General features: G+C 43.2%; 1 protein-coding gene across 1 annotated transcript in view; it reads left to right on the plus strand.

Annotated features, from left to right (window-relative positions):
• CAPRIN2 (caprin family member 2) overlaps positions 1-21,905 on the plus strand; it is a 682,604-nt gene that overhangs the window by 321,101 nt on the left and 339,598 nt on the right. Inside the window, exons 15-16 of the mRNA XM_086952790.1 lie at positions 8,682-8,786; positions 9,249-9,359. Of these exons, the coding sequence (XP_086808916.1) occupies positions 8,682-8,786; positions 9,249-9,359 (216 nt within the window). The remainder of the gene's footprint in view (positions 1-8,681; positions 8,787-9,248; positions 9,360-21,905) is intronic.

Raw genomic sequence — 21,905 nt, forward strand, 5'->3', positions numbered from 1 at the left:
TTTAGGAACAGTGGAAAGTATGGAGAGAAGAGGGGAAGAAGGGGGAGGTAGTTCTGAAGAAGGGAGAGAGTAATAGCGGTCAAGGACAATTTCCATAAGGATATAATATTTCTGTGCAAATGAACAAGGGCAGTGAAACTGAAAATGAGGAAAAGAGCAAGGTGAAGAGCCATCAAAGAGATGATGAACCCAAATAATACCTTTTCGATCTCCAAGAGAACCAGGAAATAGGTCTATTGTGCAAAAGGATAAGCGAGTTGTACCAAATGGGTAAAAGTAGAAAAGACTCACGAGAAATGATCAATGGGGAAAGCAAAGGCTTCAAAAGAGAAGTATGCTTGAACAGAGGAGGGATGGTATAAGGAAATTTAGAAGTAAAGCGAAGAACATCATCTTGGAATGAAAAGGGTAATAATAAAGAATGTTCAACATGAAGCCAAAGAGAAGAAAAAGGGGATAACTCTGACGATAGCCATCGAGAAGCCTGACGAAGAGAGAAGGATTTATGATAGAGTTGAAAATATGGAAAATTAATTCCTCCATTTGATTTGGGTTTGCGAAGAGTCGATAAAGATATACGAGGCTTTTTCTGTTTCCACAGAAATTTGGATAGAATAGAGTCAATGCGATGAAAGTAAGTGGCCGGGATGTGGACAGGAAGCATAGAGAATAAATAAATCAAAATAGGTGCGATCATCATCTTGACAGTCAAGACGACCCCACCAGGAAAGGAAGAGAGGATTCCAAGAGGACCGCAATCGCTCAATTCTAGAGATGACTGCGTTCATATTAAGTGTGATAGAGGATGAGATAGAGTTGGAAAAAAGAACTCCAAGATATTTTATCTTATTACTATTCCAAGCGAAGCCTGTGGAGGTAAAGAAGTGTGGGAGACAATAGTTAGTCAATGGACGGAAAACATGGCGGCAGTCGGCTGACTGCAGCAAGTGCTCCGCTCCGTCTCACCCGTAGATGCCTGTCCGTTAGAAATTTTTACCTGACTCAGTTTCAACCATCTACACGCTATTTCCACGGCTGATCGGCGAGGGTAATACCCCCTCTCTGCTTAATGTGCCGAGTTTATTCGATCTCCGGCAGCAGCGTCCGGCAAGGGTGCAGCAACCTCGGAAACGCTAGCGCCCACGGGGAAGAATGCGGAAGTGCTCACGGAAACACTCACTCTTCGTGCAGACTGCAGGCTTCATGCAGGCTGCTCCCGACAGCGTATGTGAGGCTACAACCTAGGAACACCAGCGGAGATAAACGTGGAAGAAACTGCTCTTTTGCATGTGGACTACTCTCGACTGTAAGGCTTCAGCCCTGGAATCTTGCCGCTTTAGAGTTGCATAAGGTAAAACGGCTTCAGTGTCTTCTTGGCGTGGGAAGCGCCAGATATCTAAATGGAGCCTCTCGCGTGTGCAATTTGAAAATCGGATTTACCGCTCAAGGAGGAAACAAGGTACATGGTGATTACTCTTCCCTGCACGTGAGTACTACACCTATTGTTACACCAGAAAGCGGGTTCCCGGGGTTTGTGAAACTTCCACAGTAAGTTCTGTGTGCGTTTTGAGTGCAATAAAGTGGGCAGACTGCAAAGCATACAGTACACCTTTCTGCCATAACCTGGCACACATGAGTGCTTCAGACTCTGTTAGAAAGTTAAGGGGAAAGAGCGTAGCAAGAAATACAGCGGGTGTTAGTGCGTCTCGAAAAAAGAAAGCAAAGAGTGCACTACAAGCTATTGAGGAGGAGGGTGATAAAAACCCGGAAAATAGTTAGTCAATGGAAGAATTTCGGTCTTGTCGGAATTGATTTTATATCCTGAGACAGGAGAACTTCTCAAACTCAGCCAACAGAGGAGACAGAAGAAACTGGGTCTGAAATAAAAGAATATCAGCATAAGCAGATAATTTGAGTTGATGGTCTCCATATGGAAAGTCAGAAATCGAAGAATTGTTACGAATAGAGGATAGAAAGGGTTCAAGAGCAAAGATAAAAAGAAGGAAAGAGGACATCCTTGACGAACCCCACATTGAAGTGTGAAAGATGAAGTGAGCTGACCATTTACCAGGACTGAAGCTTTGGGGGTAGAATAAATTAAAGAAATAAACGAAATAAATTTGGGACCAAAACCATGTCATTTTAGGGAAGCAAGTAGGAAAGACCAATCAACTCTGTCGAAGGCTTTTTCAGCATCTACAGAAAAAGCTGCCAGGGGGAATAGAAAGAGAAGAGGCTTTATTTAAAACATCGGAAAAGTCTGTAACTATCCGATGTGAGACGACCTTTAACAAATCCGCATTGTTCCTTCCCAATGAGGGATGGCATGAAGGGGTCAAGACGTAGGGCTAACAGTTTAGCATATAGTTTATAGTCAACATTAACCAAAGAGATAGGGCCGTAATTTTTACAGAATTTAGGATCGCGACCTTCTTTAGGGAAAAGACAGATAGTGGCATCTTGAAAGGAACCTTGGGCACGACCAGTGGAGCAAAACGACAAAGAGAGAGAGAAGTTTGGGCAAAAGAAGATCAGAAAAGTGTAAATAAAATTCGACCGGAAAACCATCGGGACCTGAAGTTTTGCCTTTGGTAAGGGAAGACAGTGCAGTGGAAAGTTCATGTAAGGTAAAATCGGTTTCGATATGAGAAGTGAACGTGGGACGTATCCGGTTGAGGCAGATTATCAAAATAGGATTGAAGAAGTGTAGGTGAAGGGGGATTTTCGGGAGTATACAAAGATTTATAAAAAGATTGAAATTGGTCCAAAATATCTTTCTGTGTGCAGGAGAACATTAGAAGGGGAATAGATGGAATCTATGAAAGTACGTTCTTTCCGCGATTTGAGATAATTAGCGAGTAATTTGCCTGATTTGTTACGACCCCCATAGTAGCGAGCGCTACTACGAAGAAGGAAGGAAGAAGCCGAATCAGTGGTGAGTTTGTTGAAGGCAATTTTAGCTTGAAGGAGTTAAGAAGGCATATGTTTGGGGGAGGAAGTATAAAACAAATGCTCCAAGGATTTAATGTGCCAAACTAAACAGTACGCTTTTGGAGAAATTGCTTTTTTTTCTTAGAAACAAAGTCAATAATGAATCCACTGGCTGTAGCTTTGAAAGAATCCCATAAAACATGGGGGGAGATATGAGGATCAGAGTTGAGCTGAAAGAATTCAGTGGTAAAAGAGCGGAAAGAGGTGGAGAAATTAGGGTCAGTTAGTAAGGAAGAATTGAAACGCCAACGAGATGATTTAGGAAGAGGGAGAAGGAGGTCAAAGTCTGTAACAATAGGAGAATGGTCAGAGATGACAATAGGTTCGATAGAGGAAGATAAAAGATTTTGGGATAAAGAAGAGGAGAGAAAAATATAATCTAGACGAGAGAAGGAAGCATGTGGGGGAGAGAAGAAAGAAAAATCTAAACTTTCTGGATGAGTGAGTCTCCAAGAGTCTACAAGGTGGGCCTGTGCAATAGTATCCAAGAACTGTTTATGGGGCTTATGTGGGGTGAAGCGGACGGAGGACTTACGATCCAAGAAGGGGTCAACTATCTGATTACAATCGCCACCTATAAGGAAACCATCATCTTTATGTTGGATGCATTTGGAAGTGATTGTTGGCCAAAAGGAAGAATCAAAGTTCGTGGGACCATAGACATTAAATACAGTAATAGTGAAAAACCAAGTGTAAAAAGGCCGGAAGTAAGAAAGTATGAGAAAAGAACAAGGGAAAGTGGGCAAAGAAGGGATAAAGGAAAGGAAGAAAAATTAGCACGAGAAAAGGGAGAGAGAAAACCGAGAAGACAGTACAAATCCATAAGGATGACTGCAAAAAACATACCTGAAGGTGAATACAAAGAGGTATATGGGGAAGTGGTGACGCGTAACAAGACGGAGCAGACCAGGAGCAGAAACAAGACCTAACCGAGAACTCACAAAACTAGACAGGGATGACATAGATGAAGGGAATAGTCGGTAAAGTACAATTCTGCAATGGAAAGAAACAAACAATAATAGGGTCATATTTAACAAAAATAATATAGAATATAAGATACAAACAATACAAAATAATATAAAATACAAGCAAGCGGAATATAAATCAGAAATAAACACTACAGCATACTAGAGGAAAATGAATAAAGGGAGAAGAACAAGAAGCATATAAACATGGAGTACATAAGTACAAGAAAGAACAGAGCATCTAGAGGGTAGAGGCAAGAAAATAGTAAAACCAGTTAGCCATTATTTGAAGGGGAGGATTCCATTCCATCACTATTCTGCAGAAGAAGGAAGTTTCGAAGTTCACCAGGATCTTGAAAGGCCCAGGTCTTATTTTGATGAGTCACTCTGAAGATGCAGGGATGAAACAAGCCATAGCGTGCTCCCATGGAGCGCAAAGAGGGGCGAAGGGAAAGAAATTCCTTACGTCTAGAGGCAGTAGCATTAGAATCATCTTGGGTTAGAAATACACATTGACCTTGCCAGGATACTTGTCGTTTGGCTCTAGCTGCAGAAAGAATGGAGAGAAGATCCGTGAATTTCAAAAAAAGGATGATGACACCCCGAGGTTTTGTAGATGTAGTTGTACGTGGTCCAAGTCTGTGAGCCCTTTGGATGCTGATGGTCGTAGAAGATGGCATGTCCAAAAGTTTTGGAAGGAAAGAGGTGAAAAAAGTGACTGGGTCATCCCCCTCAAGAGATTCTGGCAAACCATAAATACGCAGGTTATTCCTTCTATTGCGATTTTCCAAATCCTCCGTATGATGTTGAAGTGAAAGAACAGTCTTTTCCAAGGAAGTGATGCTTTGTGTGTTAGATTGAACCTCAGGGATTTGTTGTTCAATTGAGGAAATGTGAGTGTCCATTGTCTCCCACTTATCTTTTAAAAGTTGCATATCTTTACTTGTTTCCTCAACAAATGTTCGTAACACCCGGATTTCTTCCAAAATCTATGGAGGATGAAGAGGAAGATTTATCCGGTGAAGGAGGATCTTGCTTTAGTAGTTTGGAAGAAGACGCCGGAGGTGAAGATTTATTTGAAGAGGCCTGCAATTGTGAGGATCATTGATAAGTAGAGGTCGCCATCTTGAGTCTGTGAGGAAGGGAGCAAATCAGTGGGAGAACTTAGAGGAGTCTTCACAGAGGAAGTAAAAATGAATTTAGGCTTGCGTAACTTGACCATATGAGAGAGTCCAGTTTAATGATAGCACGAGAAAAGGAGGTGTATAGATAGCACTCCGTCCAGCGAAAGTTAGTCAAATAGAGCTACCAGAGGCAGGAATAGGAACTGAAAAAATACTCCACAAAGATATTAAACTCTACTTATGGACTTACTAAAATTCACTGAGACAAAACTGCCTTGTGGAACATTGTAAAGCTTATAGCATAGAGGGACCATCCATGACATGTGAAATGGCAGAAAGCGTAGAATGGCTGGAACGCAGTTCACAAGGGTCCGAAGAAATCATGGAACGCACAATGGTCAAATACAATAGAAATGCTGGAAGCCTCCTAATAGGCAGGCACACTGTAGGTAGTGTAGAGAGGCAATTGTAGAAATATTGCTATACATCCAGAAGAGGGTTCATCATAAAGAATGCTCATTTAATAAACAGAGAAGCAAACGTTGTACACACCAGTATGCAACACTCATTTTGAAGGAGATAGAAGCAGGCAAAAAACGATGCTAAAGCTGTGACGCCGTGAAGAAAAGTCGTGGTGCTGAATGAAGTTGCAGCGCGATCAAAACGCACTCAAAATGGCGGCTTCCTGACAAGCAACAATCTCATCTTGAGTGAAAAGTTAAAATTAGGCAGGGCGCATCACAGGCAGCAGGAATCCCTTCGGCGCTTACTGCAGTGTCTGCAAGTTGATTGAGGGAGAGAGCGGAGAACCAACGCTGAAGAGCATGGATAGATGGAGAAGTCCGTTGGTGCTGCGGCGAACGCGAAATGGCGACTTCCCAATACGCGCGTTTCCAATACGCGACAGGCGCGTCGCGAATTACACTGGAAAAACGGCTTGTAAGGGGCCGTAAAAATGATGCAGGTGCTCACCACCAGTTCTGGTCCCAGATACTGCCAAGCCGCTGCGAAAACAGTTCCCTTCACATTGGGAAAACTGTTCGGAGAGTCTGTGATGCGGCGGAGCTCCGCAACTAGCCGGCCATCTTGCGCGGCGTCCAAGCCACACCCCCCTGCGTAGGTATCTTTGACAATAGACATAGAAGCACCAGCTATGCAGTGCAGTTGCCTGTACCATTAGTGGGTTGTCAAATGCATGTAAGAACTTGTTAGTTGAGGGGGGCATCACCTTTAGTATTGAAAACCCTTGTGAGGGTGAATCACTTAATCAGAGTACACCTCTCCCCCATTTAATACATTGTTTTCCTCCAATGAGCTGTTTTTCTTTTAAAAACGGGAAGCCCTTTATTTTAGACACTGCTAAAACTATATCCAAATTAAATACATACAGAATGACATTACAAATCCATAAGGATGACTGCAAATTTTAGACACTGCTAAAACTATATCCAAATTAAATACATACAGAATGACATATAGAAATGCGCATGATGCAGTTTAACTGACCTCGCAACCGACAGACGCAGGAATGCAGGGGTCCCCCATGTCAAGTAACCACCTAATTGTACCCCGGAGCCTCCTTTACTGGAATCGCCTTTAACAATTTGATAAACAAGTGATAAAACATTCTCCACTATTCTCCCCCCTCCCTGCCCATTAGCAGCACAATGTGGAGGGCACATCAATCAAGTTCGAATTACTGTTTAGTCGTGAACACGACAAATCCGATTTGGACCTCTTCTAATTCTCTCGTAATTTTTTTAACAAAGAGTTAAGTGTTTTATGTTTGTATCGAATTGTTTTTATTTTGGTTAAAGGAGCATATTATCTGTTGTTCGAGATGATTCAATTATCATCTTATTGGTTTACTCTTGATGATGCTTTGGTACCTGCAAGTACCTTTTTCAAATTTTTCAAACAGCCTTCTGCCTTGCACTTCTCATCATTACTGAGTAAACGTTGATAGAGAAGGAAGTTATTTTTTACAGCAAGAATGTGTGCGGTGCTAACCATCTAAAACTCAATTACTTGCCATTTGCTTCTGCTCAGTGTTAGCATAGCGCTCGGAAGTCGTGATAGGATGTTAGGACCTTGCTAACCATGATCAGTGCTGATTTATGTTCTCATTCAGTGTGGTTCAGTTAATATTTTATGCACTAGACTTGGATTTTAGAAATAAACGTTTTGAAGTCCCCTGTTTTTAGTGCTATTTTAATTGCCCTTCATTCGGGAAGGCGGGTTCAGAGTTCCACTGTGCCCTGAACTCCTTTATAAGTGGCTGAACGTGACCAGAAAACACTTCCTACACAGTACTGATTCATATTGTGTACGTCAGTCAAACTGGACTTCTGGTTTGTGTTGGTGCATTGAACAGTGTCCTTGCACCACGGGGTTAGAAATCCGATAACTACAGCTCTGGGGATCGAAAGTCCTTGTCGAGGTCTTATCACATTGATAAATACTGAAACATTCAGGGTGGATCTTCCTTTCAGTAATCTCAGACAAACCACGTAAGTGTTTAATTTAATAGTGTGAGTTATTCTTTTACCTTTAACCTTGCTGCAACGCACTTGGAGTAACTAATAAAGGTTCATACTCCTCGGAGAGTTTCCATCATGTTGATAAACCTTTCCTGGGTGTCGCTCTTTCATCGCTCCGGGAGACTTTGGATGGCTTTTAAAAAATGGAAGACCCCAGAGCCAACTATATTCATCGATGGCGCCTCTGCTCCTGTTGAGGCATATTTTGTAAATTTGCAAATTTATTTTTAGCCCTCTAGGCTATGGGTGAGCTTTCAGCTGCCTTAAGTTTATTTTGCGTAACTTTTCATTGTCTCAGTGGCTTCCCTGAATTTATGTTCAAATTTTTTTTGCCTTGTTACTGTTGCCCCTGCTCCTCCTGTGGGGGAATCCACCTTTTTTGGCAGAGGCTGTGATGGAAGCCATATTTGCTCAGCCTAACGGACTTCACCCTTTTCCAAGACTTTTCTGGCGTGCCAGCAGGGGAGCCAAATGGGTAGGTCTCATTTTTCCTCCAGCTGACTGCATTGTGGGTGGGAAGAAAAAACTGGCATTTTTGTTTTCCTGCTCACCCCAGACCCAGCCACAGAGCAGAAGTGGGGCTGTCCATGCTGGAAGAGGATAATTGGTACTTCCCCAGAACCCTCACCCTTCCTGGAAGAAATGAGCATAAGCGTACCATGGAATTAAGACAGCTCTTCCACTGACTATCTTTGGAGGTGTTTATGCGCTTGAACCACTGAGCATTTGTTAGCTTACTCAAGTAGCCTACTCCTCAAATATGGCTGAAGATGTTCTCTTGGCAAGCCCTTGGATGGTCTTCATCTAGCTCGAAGGACCTTTCTGCATTTATAAAAAAACTACAGATTTGACATATCAACCAAACCATTTACTTTAGTTTGTTACCAATGCAATACCTAATATGCTGAAACTCCATGAGCGTATTCTCTGATGTGTGATTTATAAAGTTTGCCTAATTTCTGGAACAATTGCTAACACAATTACCTAAATCTACTTGCATATTGTTGTAGTAGTTCCATTGTAAATGCAAATTAAGTCAAAACCAAGATTACATTTTTCAGATTTGCCTTGGAACTATGAATGGCTCAAATGATTCCTTGATTACCATAGAAGACACGGTCTTTGTACCAGAAATGGATCTTTCAACCACGGAACAAGTTGCTGAGGTAAATGCTAGGAATTGCTTTTTCCCTATTTGTTTTCTGTTCTTTTACCGTAACGATTATGTAACAAATGTGCTACACTTAGCTATTTGTGAGATTATGCTTCATTCCTAAACTAGGATGTCATGAACGGCTTCTGCTAAGCACTGTTAGCCTGTGCATTGTTTTAGGACAGTGTATGGTAGCTGAGTAAACTTATCTCTATGCACTGTTCAATTGAAAATTCCATGCCTCAAGAACATTGTGCATGGAACCAATATTTTGGTGATAGTGCACCATTAGCTGTTGGTGCACTGCGCCATTGTATAGAACCTGATTTTTATTCCATTTTTGTGAAAGAAATATGTATTGCTCTTGCAACCATTGACCATGGTGTTACCTGATGGCATTCTTCTTTGCTTCACAATAGGTGCATGCTTGTTTTCCAGGTCTGTAGCCTACGTTTGTTTGTCTTTTCCCATATAGGCTGTCCTCGCTCTGCCAGGAGAGACTGAGAACCATACTCCAGCAAAGCCACTGTATACTAAAAGTGTGGATATGTCTGACACTGAGCCAAAAAACGAGGAACAATCCAAAGTAAGTTGGTGTGAAGCAGAAGTAACAACAAATGCTGGCCTAGCAAATATTGTTTTTAAAACAAATGTAAACCGTTTGTTTTTTATGGCCTATCAGTGCAGTCTGTGGAGAACAGCGATGAATCCCTGCCCATACTGCTGTAAAGTAGTTGCCAACTTGTACACTTAACATTTTTTACCCAGGCCGTTTGAGGGCTTAGATGCAATATAATTCTGTAATCCACACACTTTGTGTACTATTTTTGTGTTGGCAAGACTTCGTGACCCTCTTGTGGAGGGCTACGTCAAATCCTAAAATACAGGTCTGCTGTCTGGTTCCATTTTTAGACATTTGGCCTGACATACTTGTTGCAAATGCAGTTTAAAGCTATTTTTAAATAAAACCTGCAGTTTTTATGAAATTTGACATTGGGGTTTCCTTTGTGGAGTAAGCATCCTTTAAGTCAAAGGCTATGTTGACCTTTTTTTACTAAAATATCTGACCATTTTCAATATTTGCAGCTTGACGTCTGCACCGCAGAGCAGCCTGTGTTTTGAATTGGAAGGCGTGGACTGATCTGTCCTATGACTGTAGAAACCTAATAGACAAGGCCATTCTAACCAAATTAACTGAAGTTATCAAGGATGGTAAACTCATGGTTGGACTTTATCCTATTCATGTGGAGAGAATCAAGTGACTCCTTTGTTTCATAGTGGGGTTTGACCAGTGAACCTTGAACCAACATATAGCTATTCCATTTTCATAAGACACTTCAGTCTTACTTTTCAGTTATGACTCATCCAGATGTCCATATCTTCCATATTTTTTCAAATAATATCTGATTTTTCCTAAGTGACGTTTCTGCATCGTCCAATCCTAACTGATTGTCATAAACCTAGAATATACCTGCCAGTGTGCGGTGAGTTCAGAATGCTTTTTGTAGTATCGAAGAAAAATCTTTGTTATATATGATTTGTAGCGTGCACAATTACTCAGGAGTATCCTGGCGCCGATGTGTTAAGGCCAAGAGCACAAATAAATTAGATGGAGTGATTGAAGAGATGTGTTTTTCTAAGAAATTTCTTGAAAATGCGGAGGTCCTGAGTGTCGCAAAAGGCCGGGAAGGCTGTTCCATAGAGTGGCTACCTTTACTGACCAAGACTGGCCACCCATCCTGGAGCGATGAAACAGAGGAATGGCCAGTAGGCGAAGAGAGGAGGAGCGAAGCGAGCAGCCAGACCTGTAAATGGCCACGCGCTTCCTAATGTACAAAGGTCCAGAGTCATGCAGGGCTTTATGGGCCATGGTCAAGATTTTAAATTGAACCCGCTGGGCCACAGGTAACCAGTGAAGGTCACGTAGAAGTAGCCTTGCACTGGATCGTTTGGCGATGTTAAATAAGAGTCTGGCCACCGCATTTTGAATCAGTTGGAGTTTATTTATTCGTTAGCCAGGGATGCCAATAAATAAGGCATTAGTGTAGTCTAACCTGGAAAGGATAAGTGCCCGAGCCAACATTTCCTTTGCTTGCTGCGGTAGAAGAGGTAAAAAAACCTCCTAAAAGTCTTAAGAGTGGCGAAGCAGATCCCAGTACGTTTTTTTAATATCCTCTGCGAACCGAAGATCTTCCCCGAACCATATCCCTAAGTTCTTGGCCGGGCTGACCGTGGGCATGGGAAGTCCGGTGGCCACAAGGCCTCTCAACAGCGGGGGAAATTTGCCATACAGCAATATCTCCGATTTTTCTTCATTACACTTGAGATGCGCATTGGCCAGCCAGGTAAACACAGCAGATAAGCACCTCTGCGCATCCCTGGTGCACAATTCAGATCCTTTTCATGTATTTATTTATTCAAGAGTTTTATATAGCGCTGTTTCGGAGCGCTTTACGTGAGGTTCCACAAAAATTACAAATACAGGATTACATCAGTTCCAAATTGCATCAGTTGCTAGACAAACAATTGCAAGAGCGTAGAAGACGAGATAATTGAAGTGTAGAGGGGAAGTAGTGGGGGGGTAAGAGAGATGAGAAAGTGAAGATGGGGGAAAAGACACACAGATGAAAGGAAGTCTGTCTGAAGACCAACTGGGTAGGTGACGACCAAGGGAGGTTATCCACGGCCCATCTCCCCTATAGCTAAACCAGGTAGCTCCATTGGGCATCTGACAGAATAGGTCAGTCTCACTATATTGAGAGAGGAGAGGAGAGAAATAGAAAGAGGGAGGAAGCGAGCAGAGACGACCAGAGAGATGAAAGGAAGTCTGTCAAAAAACCGACTGGGTAGGTGACGTCCAGGGAGTGAATCCCCGGCCTGTCTCCCCGATAGCTAAACCAGGCAGCTCCATCAGGCGTCGGACAAAAAGCTAGATCTCAAATGACGAGGGAAAAGTTCAGATATATCGGGGCTGACTAAAGGGCCAGGACAGGTGAGGGCAAAGGTCAGAAGCCGGAAAGTGGAGAAGAGTAGAGTGGGAAGAGCAGAGTCATTGCTAAGTTCCTTTTTGGAATTTTTTAAACATAGCCGCCAAATCCGCTTTTGTGATCGCCATTGCAGTGGCTCCTGCGTCATCTCGCGGCGTTGGGCGTTTGTCTGAAGGAATGAAAAAAATCCGAGACTTTACCCGTCTGCTTGCTCATAGTCTTCTTTAACAGCATAGGGTGTGGACCAGGCTGGCCCCTGAGTAGCTGTCTGAGATGAGGCTGCTGCACTCCTAGTTGTAGGTGACTTAGGGGGGATTAAGGCAAAGTGAGGGCTGTCGGACCCCCAGGCGCAAATTCTGCAATAGATATACAGCCTCAAATTTAGGAATGCCTCATGGTGAGTGCAGCGTGGCTAGTCAGTGCCAGCAAATATGCAAATCAGCCTTGACCCTGTGCCTCATGGGAACAGTCCAGCCCGAACTACCAAGCCATGTCTTTCCTAGACCGGAATCAAGCATCCAAGGCCCGGTTTCTGGCTATCAGCCTTCTACAGCCTGGATAGCTTGACTCCAGTGATGTGGCGAGCCTCGGACTCACGTCTGAGCATACCCAGCCCACTCGGGGTGAAAATTGCAAAAAACACAGTTGATGGACAGAATGCAGAACAATCTTACATTCACTCCAGTCCTCGGAAGCTTGTTTCCGGTCCAGGGAAGACATGGCTTGGCAGTTCGGGCTGGACTGTTCCCATGAGGCACAGGGTCAGACTGATTTGCATATAGCCATGTCTGAACTGGGGTGGTAGAGTGGGCTAAAGAATGGTGATGAATTAAACCCAGATCTTTTGACTGGGTGTGAGTGTTTGATTCATTCAGATGCTCCATCCATCACCACCCCCTTTTGTACCAGTAGACGTTGAGGCACGTTCTCGCCAGACATGTTTGACCCCCCGAGTTGAACAGCGAGGAAGATCTGCCTTACGCCAGACCATCTGCTGTAATATCACTAACCGAGTACTATCCCAGGTGCCGAGAAAATTGCAGTCTAACATTGCAGTTGAGACTATCCTCATTGCCATTGAGAGATCCTCTACTGTTGAAGCATTAATTGACAAAGTACATTTTGTTGAATAGCTATTGACTTTCTTTGACTGCTGTATCAGCAGAGCCAAAAGCAAGATAACTCTCCTACTCCCATTTTGACTCGTCCAGCAAAGTTCCCAAGGATAGCGGTTCCTGCTGCTGATCCATTTCAGGATCCTTTACCATGTGTGTATCTTCCTTGGAAGCCACAATTGGTTTAAAGGAGCATATCAATGTCTGTTTTAAATAAAAATTGCTCATATCGAACCTACACCAGAACCCATCCGTGGACTGACACCACCTCCTCCAATAACACTTGGCAGACTAAAAATAGCACTGTCTGCATCTCAACTGATGCATTGTCGGAATCTTATGATATGCACCCAATGTTGCCAACAGCGGCTCCCATGCGCACATATCTCATGGATATATTTCAACATGTACTAAGAGGTGCAAACAAACTTCCTATTCAATTGGAAACATTGCAACCTGCAGTTTATTATGGAAACATTAAAACCTAGAGCAATTCCAAGAACTACCTTACCACTGGTTTCAGGTTTTGCAGGCTTGATGGAGGAGAAATTCCTTTCCCCTGTGATCATTAAAATGGCAACTCCTATAGATGCATAAGAAATAGTTTATCATAGCAAGATCTTTCCTCTGTCAAGAGCTTAAATCTGATTTGTGTATTGTTTCAGTGGTTCGAAAAACTTCTATCTGCTCTGGAAAATTCTCCCCTGGAGTAAGAAGATGGACACTGCAGGGCACAAAGGATGACCTAGCAGTATTTGCTCTCAAGACTGCTAGTGATAATACTTTGTAGGGCAAATATAGCTGTTCATTGTGGGAGTCTGTGTTTGTGGAAGACCTGCACTTAGACCACGGGCTAAATTTTCTGGAGGTGATTGATATGTGGAATAGTAGCTTACTTCCAGAATTTGACCATACAGGGTTTGTCAAGCAACTATAACTTATAAGTATACTAAAAACTAAACTCTTTGAAGGAGTTTCAGATATCATTCCCCACCCAAAAAGGATGCTAGTTAATGCACATACCATGACCAGTAAGTATTTGAACAACCCAGGTGGCATCAAGGCGTGGACTCTGTCACCAGATCCAAACATTCTGGTACTGGGTCATAGTGAGGATTCCATTATTCAGCAAGTTCATCTCCAAGGGCTTCAAAAGTGCCAAGTATACCTGTAAAGCTGGTTATTCATTGAAACCCACAATTTGGAAATTAACTATATGAGCAGTTATTTTCCGAGATTAGTGATGTCCTTCAATATTCAAATTTCATGACCATGGAAAATGTTAAAGCTTTGTGTTGCGTTCTGGAACCAGGATAAGTGGGCGCTGTTCTTTTGATGAATTAGTCCAACAAAGTTTTGTACGCTTTTCCATCATGCACACTAAATCCAAAGGTGCTGCTGAGGCCTTGGAATGTGAAAATTATCTTATACTCCCCTCCCACTCCCCCAACGGCCAAGACAGTTGTTGTTCCCAGAACTTAATATATCAATAGCACAACACAGGTAATTACTGTGCCTAGCAAATTTCTTGAATTTGCATCTGAAGATCCTTTATCCCAGCACAATTGTTGCGTTTGGCTGCATGGTTATAATATGTAAGGCTGCTACATGGAGATTAGGCCACACATTCACTAGACATTACTATTTAGATAAGGATACTAAAGCTGTATTTATGGTTGATCAGGGTTCTGTAAAGTACGTATTTGTTTAAGACTTTGGATTTTTCAGATCGTACTCCAGGTAAGAGATTTCGCTGGAAAATACTGTTCTTTTGGGGGAATCTCCAGTGACTCATAAGCATTTGAAAAGTTACGCCCACATGCAGGAATCCCAGAGCATTTCTTCATGTAATGCAGGGGTGGCTGGTGACATTTGAAAGTGGTGAGGCGTAAACTGATTTGCATACTGCACCGTAGCGAGCGAGCCTGAACCCCATAAGGGGGGTTTGGGGGATATAACCAACCCCCGAGAAAATTTTGAAAAAATAGAAGAACATCGTGCATTTTCATGGAAATTTGAGAAAGCAGGAAGGTTAATAAAGCAATTGTGAAAGTGCAGTTATTACATTAATAGATGGCATAACCTAGGTAGCTGCTTATTCAGTATAACCACAGAGCTTCGTACATTCCGTCCTATTACGCTCAGGTGCTGAGTTCACTATTGTATGGTACAATCCCCCCCCCCCATATCTACTAATGCACCCCAATGTGTACTCGGAACACCGAAGTATTGTATGATCGAGCCCTCTCCACATCCGGCATTGCATCCCATTGTGAGCCCAGAACATCTCATTGTTGTAAAGTAGTGCCCCCTCCCACACACCCTCCCATCACATATGCAGACCAGTCACAAATGTGGCATGCCATATCCATGGCATGGTATGTACCAAGCATAGTCGCAAAGACGCCAGCTACATCAACGCAGAAGGCTGAGGTGCTGCACAGAGGCTGGCTGCTGGGGCCCTGTGCACAGACACCGCTGGGCTAGGTCCGTCATTGTCTTAATAACACACATGGGGCATTTCACATCACATTGGCATGTGCCGATAGAAGAGGTTGCGTTGTAATTTTGGAGAAAATAAAGTCAGCAGGTAACGAGTGAAGTAAGGCCACAGGCCGCCACACGTGCATTTTTTTCTCTTGATCCGGATCCACTTGTACTCGATAAATGAGCCCGCCCAGTGCGCCCACGGATATATCAGTTATTTGCCAAATTGCCCAATGCCTAGGCTTATCGCGAGTGACCTCAAAATTGGTGTAACCATCACCAAGGCGCCACATGAGTCCTAATCAACATGAAAAATGCTCCGGACCATCCACCTCCGACCACAACATGATCTGAACCAATTCCAAACACTACTACTCCTCAACTCAATCACATCTTGTCGTTAACTGTATGCACTATTGCACTGTGGCCTTACCTGGTGGTGGTACCGTAACCAACCGTAGTATATTAGTAACTAGTCTCTCCGGTCACGATCCAACTGCACTGCTGTACTACTCGCTTGCCCAGTCGCTCTCTAATGTTGGGGGCTGCGGCCCAGTTAAACCAGCACCCCCCTGGTCGCTCTCTCTGAGAACTTTCTGCGCATGCTCGTGCTTGTTTCAGCCCCAAGTTTCACTTGCGCACTACAGGTGAAGTAATGTCTGCTGCTGCAGCTGAGTGAGTGACGTGGACTGTCACTCAGGCTGCAGCAGTCCAGCCCCCCTGCGCGCAGCGTATCCGGATAAGTAACTCGGATGCTGGCCGGACTCGCGGCGGCGGGCCGCTTATTGAAATAATCATGCTTAGTAATTTTAAAATTGCATTGCAATATTCAGTGTCCTTGCAGCCGCGACAGTGGGTCCATGAGGCTAGTGGGGCTGCGCCTTTACACCCCAATGGACGCACTGCAGCTGATGTAATGTCATCTGAAGTGTAGATTTTCACATTTCCTCAGGAATGCTTGCAGAAACACTTAAGAAAATATTATGCAGTCTAGTGTGAGATTTTTCAGATTGTACTTAAAAAAGGGTCATTGTGCCCAGATAAATGTATAATTTGAGGTAAATGGTTTTTACAGAACAGCTTAAATCTTTCACAAACCCTTTTCTGTAAAAGTGAGAGCTGAAGGATGATAGTGAGACAGTGTAGCCTCATAAGCTGCTATTATGCGAGTTAACAGTAACTGTGCCTTTAAGAACCCAGAGACCACCAATATCCCACTATGCTCAGCAGGTGGCAGTTGCCTCCGTTATTTCTTTCTTTCTTACGGCACCTGGTGACAGGATCCTGGAGTATTTAGTTCTTCCTTTTAGACTTTTTTTTCTTCAAATTTCACCTGTGAATTTTGGTTTAAACTGATCACTCTTGCCTTTTAAGGCTTTTTCTGACAGAAAATTGAGGCATTTATTTCATTTTATTATGCCTTCTTTGTTTGATAAGTGCCCTCCCTGTGGGAGCAAGAAGGCTAAATCAGACCCTCAAAATGTCTGTATACTCTGCCTTCCCTCTAGTCCTCTTCCAATGCAGTGTCAACACGGCAAGAAGTTTTTATGCCACACCCTGAGAGCGAGAGTGAGGCGATATTCCTTCATGGTATGGAAAAACTGAACAGACGTCAAGTCCAGTCTCACAATGAGTCCTGAGAGCGAGGAGTCAGTCCTCTGAGGGCTCTTACATCTGCCTCGGAGGAACTTGGCCCAAAAAGTGGGTGCCAGCTCACAAGCCTTTTTTCCCTGTCGACATCAAAGGGATCGACTTAGAGACCAGGTACGGCACCCACTTGCTCACCGAGGGCTGGTTCGCCATTGAAGAAAAGACACAGATCGACAGCGAGGTAAGGTAGAACCCATATGGTATTGAAGTGCACTGCAAGATTGACGGTGAGGCATCCTGACCCCTCGCAAAGGAGTGGTTTGGCGTTGAAACGTCTGAGGTCGTCACTGCCTGGAAGCAGATTGACATTCAGTCATCTACGAAGGTAGACGTCTAGGACAGGAGAAAGGAGGCCCATCTATTTATCACCGGATTCAGTCCTTGAGGGCCTACTTCCTTTCTTTGCTGATCGTACTACCGGTCTCGCCTCCTCCTTCACTACCACACTGCCGCCTCGATCACCACCACTGCCTCCACTACCACCACCACCTCTGCCGCCTCCACCACCTCCCTCTCCACCACCTGCTCCTACTCCTCCAGAGCCAAAAAGTCCTAAATAATCCTCCCACCTCCTCATAAATACCAATGTTTTTCTTTAATATCTTGTAGTATATAGTGCCATTCAAAAATAAATGAGGCCTGTACAGTGCACGCTGGCAGAGAAGCTGCTCGGCCCTTATAGAAGCAGTGTCCTCTTTTTGACAAGATGCACTTTCACCTAGCAGGCATTCTTTTTTCTCTACTGAGAAGTAATTGCACATGTTTTTATTTTCAACCTGTTAAGCCATCACTTTTTAAGTTGTGCCATGTAGCCTTTTTACTATTATCCAAATTGGTTATTCCTGTGAGAAAAAAACGAATTAAAAGCCTTCCTGCTTAACTCCATAGAGGGGGACCTATAAATGACTTTAAATTGCCGGTCTTCAATGAAGATTTTCTTGTAGTATACTATTGGAAAAAGTGTTTCGGTGTCCCTGTACATTGGCAGGAATATTGTACTTTTATGATTTATCGGAGGATTGCTACAATGCCGAACTGGAATTAAAAGTAACATTCCCACAAGATACACTTATCAAGTGAATACTTGTAAAAATCTGTTTCATAAATTTAGGGTTCATATATTAACAGTAACCATTGTAAATATTCAAAGCACATTATGCTGTAAATGTATTACCAGACATTGATGCAGTAGGTCCATCAACGTGACTCAGAATATAGGCTGCACCGTTTATGCCTTCCATTTTGCCACTGGATATCCAAACTGATAGGCCGGAGGACATGGGTCTCAACTAACTGAAGTGTTATCAATTTGTGCTGTGCTAACATAATTTGGGGAGAAACCAGGTAGATAACTGCCACACCCAGCTCAGTTATATCAAACCTGCAGTGGGGAGGGATGGATCATGAATCCTCTTTCAATTTTTACCATTTGAAGTGCTTCTATATTAAAATTTCTCGTGGACCTGTCCTTTTTATTCAATTTCAGTTTCATTTCATCCTACACTTTGGATTCAGGCTGATCTTTTCATCACACTCTTTGTAGGGTAGTTGTGCCATCTCATTCTGGCCTGTACCATTTCAACAGCTCCTGCAAGCATACTTTAATGTATGGGGCTGGTGGTCACTTCCAGGGCAGACCAATGTCATTTAGCTGGCAACCACGCTAGATCGGCAAATCTGTTCTAGTGTCCTGATTTTCCCTCTTATGTAAATGCAATATGTGAGGAGTAGTTTCTGGCAGTCACTTCTTGTACCATGTCCATAATTTTCTCCCAGTAATGAGCTGAAACTGGGCAGCGCCAATACATGTGGATATTTGCTTCAGCACCATCACATCTAGGGCAAGCATTGGAGGTAGTTGCATATATTCTGTGTAGCCTAGAGGGTGAGAGATGCTCTGTGTTTTAATTTAAATTGAATCTATTCAGACCTTGCATCACACAGTATTATGGAAGGTTACTCTAATATTGTAGACATTCTGTAGATAAATTGCTATTTATGTTGCATTTCTGTATTCTTCTCAGAGGAGATATCTATTTTAGATGGTTGCTGAAGGCTTTGTAATGTAGTGACTGGCTTTCTGCTAGGTCCAAGTCTTAGTGTAGTACAGTTATTTTTATCTATGCCTCCCTGATTCCATGTGGATTTTTTGTCTCGCTAGTTCAGTTAGAAACTGGCCTACTGGAACCTAAATGTTTTGCCTTAATTCTTTGAATGCTAATAGTTTATGGTTATCAAATAAATCCCCTAGTGTGTTGTGTGCTGCTCTACCACACTCAAATAGATTGATCCTACTTTACAAAGCTTGCAGTGCAGCCATAGAGGAAGGTGGGCGATTATGCCTCTTCTGCCTTAGTATGACCAAGACATCTTCGCCATCGGAATTTGGCCACATCTATAAGTCTAGTGCAGTGTTCTTGGCCAATTACCTACATCTAGTAACTGTTAAAATATCTATCTATTTCCGGCTCCCCCATGTAATTTAATTTCTTCCTTTACGGGGTATCCATCCACCTCTCAACCTATTGAAGTCGAGCTGCAATGTAATCCTTTTCATAGCAGCTACTAGCCTCACGTCCCTCTTTTAGCCACTGTACGCTTAAGCAGAGCTAATATGTCCCCACCTGTTTTCAGATAAAAGCTAATGGCAGTGGGTTTAAATCCCAGAAGATCCTATTGAGCAAGATCACCAGCAAATTTGCAAAACATATATATTACCTACTGGCGGTCGCCAGTAGGTAGTTATAGTTAGGATTTTTTTCAATGCAAAATCTCAAAATTCTATTTGGAATAACTTTGGCGCCGGTTGATGAATCTGCCTGAAAATTTCCTCAAATTTGCCTCGCAGAGCTCCGGTCCTTCCTTGAAGGTTTTGGGGGGGGATTTGTCAAGCGGGGGCCGAGATAAAAGGGGGGTCCCAAAACGTGTTTTCCCCATGTTAATTTCCGTAGGGCGGTCAAACTCCCTTTTAGCCCGAACGGCTGAATGGATTACCACCAAACGTGGCAAAATTGTAGGGACTGGTAGCCCGATGTGCCTTTGCTATGTCTCAAGATATGTGCTCCAGTGGATTTTGAGTAATTTAGGTTAAAAAAAATATATATATCTATGGCAGCCCCCTGGTACGCCAACCGGGGAGCGCTCCGGGTGCGCCACGCGAGGTGCGCACGGAAAGCTGATTGGCTCTCGGGTGTCTGTAAGCATTCAAAACAGTCCGGAGCGGCCGCCATCTTGTCTCGGTAGGATCGAGACACAAGAGGTGGAAAAAAAAAAAGGGGGAAGGGATAGACCCCCCTCTGACCCCCTAGGTTTGATGTGGGGATCACAAAAGGGCCCAGGGGGCAAATTTTTTTTTGATTTGCGCGGGGGAAGCGCCCGGTACGCGCACCGGGGAGCGGACCGGGGAGCGGACCATGGGGAAAAAAGAATGATCGTTTTTAAAAAATGTAGCCTTTTTTTATAAATTGGAGGTAGTTCTAAAAACTGTTTTTTTTCTTTTTGTTTTATATTTTTTTGTTTTTTGAACATTTTTAACTTTTTTTGGGTTTTCTGAACAGTTATATATATTTTTTTGTATTTTTCATGGGGAGAAACGAAAAAACAGGGAATTGAAAATGGCTCAACTGGAGCAAAAAAAAAGAAAAGAAATAATTAGGGTTTATTGGGGCATTTGTGGTTGTCCCCAGCAAGGACGATGAGCTTTACGCTCTGTTCTCCGTAGGAGATGGTCTTCCCACAATATTTACAGGTTATTCTGAAATCTGCAAACCGTGGCTGAATGCAAGGCATCGTCTCTCTTGCCTCTTGTCCCGACGGAGTGCCTTGCTTTCTTTTCGAGGTGGTGCTTGTAGTTTGGGGAGGGTTTCTGGTCAGTTCCCTCATCTCTGCAGCAGAATAGTTTATTGGATGCTTGCGCTGCATGTGTCTAATCATTGTGTTTCCGAATTAATATTTTTTATTCGGGTTCCCCCTAGAAAGTTCCATGCCACAGATTAGGCAAGTCACCTTGGCTGCATTTACTTTCTTCTTCCCCTCTGGGATCGAAAAAAACTCCCATATAATGTGTGGTCTTGGCTGGTATGGGGTATTGTGTTCAAGCCATCTTCTCCTCCCCTCCTCCTCCTTTTCCTCCTCTTGTTGACCACCAATGTAGTCTTGTGGTAGTCCTCTTGGTGGTTGTGGTGGTGGTGGTGGTGCAGATGCACCAGCTGCTGCTGCTACTGAAGCCATTATATAGATCAAAAAGGTACAGAGGTACAATCAGGTGTTCCTCAGTCAAAGGAAAAAGTCAGAATAAGGAAAAAGGTGGGGTCTTTCATCATTTGGAAAAAAAAGGCCTGAACCAATGAAAAGTGTTATTTTCAGGTCACATGACCGACGCGCTTACGCGACGCGCCCCGGGTCGCGTCGCGTAAGCGCGTCGGATGTTTACGTTGCGCGAGCGTATTCGCTCGAGTGCTTCCAGGTGCGCTTACGCCGTGCGTATCACGCGGACGCGGCAACACGATACGTCACGATCATGTTTTCGTTCGCGACATTAGCGATAATGGGACGCTTCCCGGTTCGCGCACCGGGGTGCTTCAAATGACTACGCTCTCCGGGGCGCTCACCGGGGTGCGCCCCGGGAGCGCTCCAGGGTCAAAAATAAAAAAAAATATTTTTTTTTTTTTAAAATACAAATAAAATATAGGATTCAATCATTTTCAAAAATATTACATTTCATAGCTATAGACATTTTCTATTAACCAAATTTTGAAATTCAAAGAAAAAAACATAGGTTTGGGGCCTTATATAAAGTTAGGAATTAGCATTTAAAAAACCTATGAAATTCACTGAAAAAAACATAGGTTTCACACCAGTTATAGTTAGCTGGAAATTTTACTGACCTAAAAC

This window comes from Lissotriton vulgaris, chromosome 1_2, assembly GCF_964263255.1.
Source record: "Lissotriton vulgaris chromosome 1_2, aLisVul1.2, whole genome shotgun sequence".
Lineage (NCBI taxonomy): Eukaryota > Metazoa > Chordata > Amphibia > Caudata > Salamandridae > Lissotriton > Lissotriton vulgaris.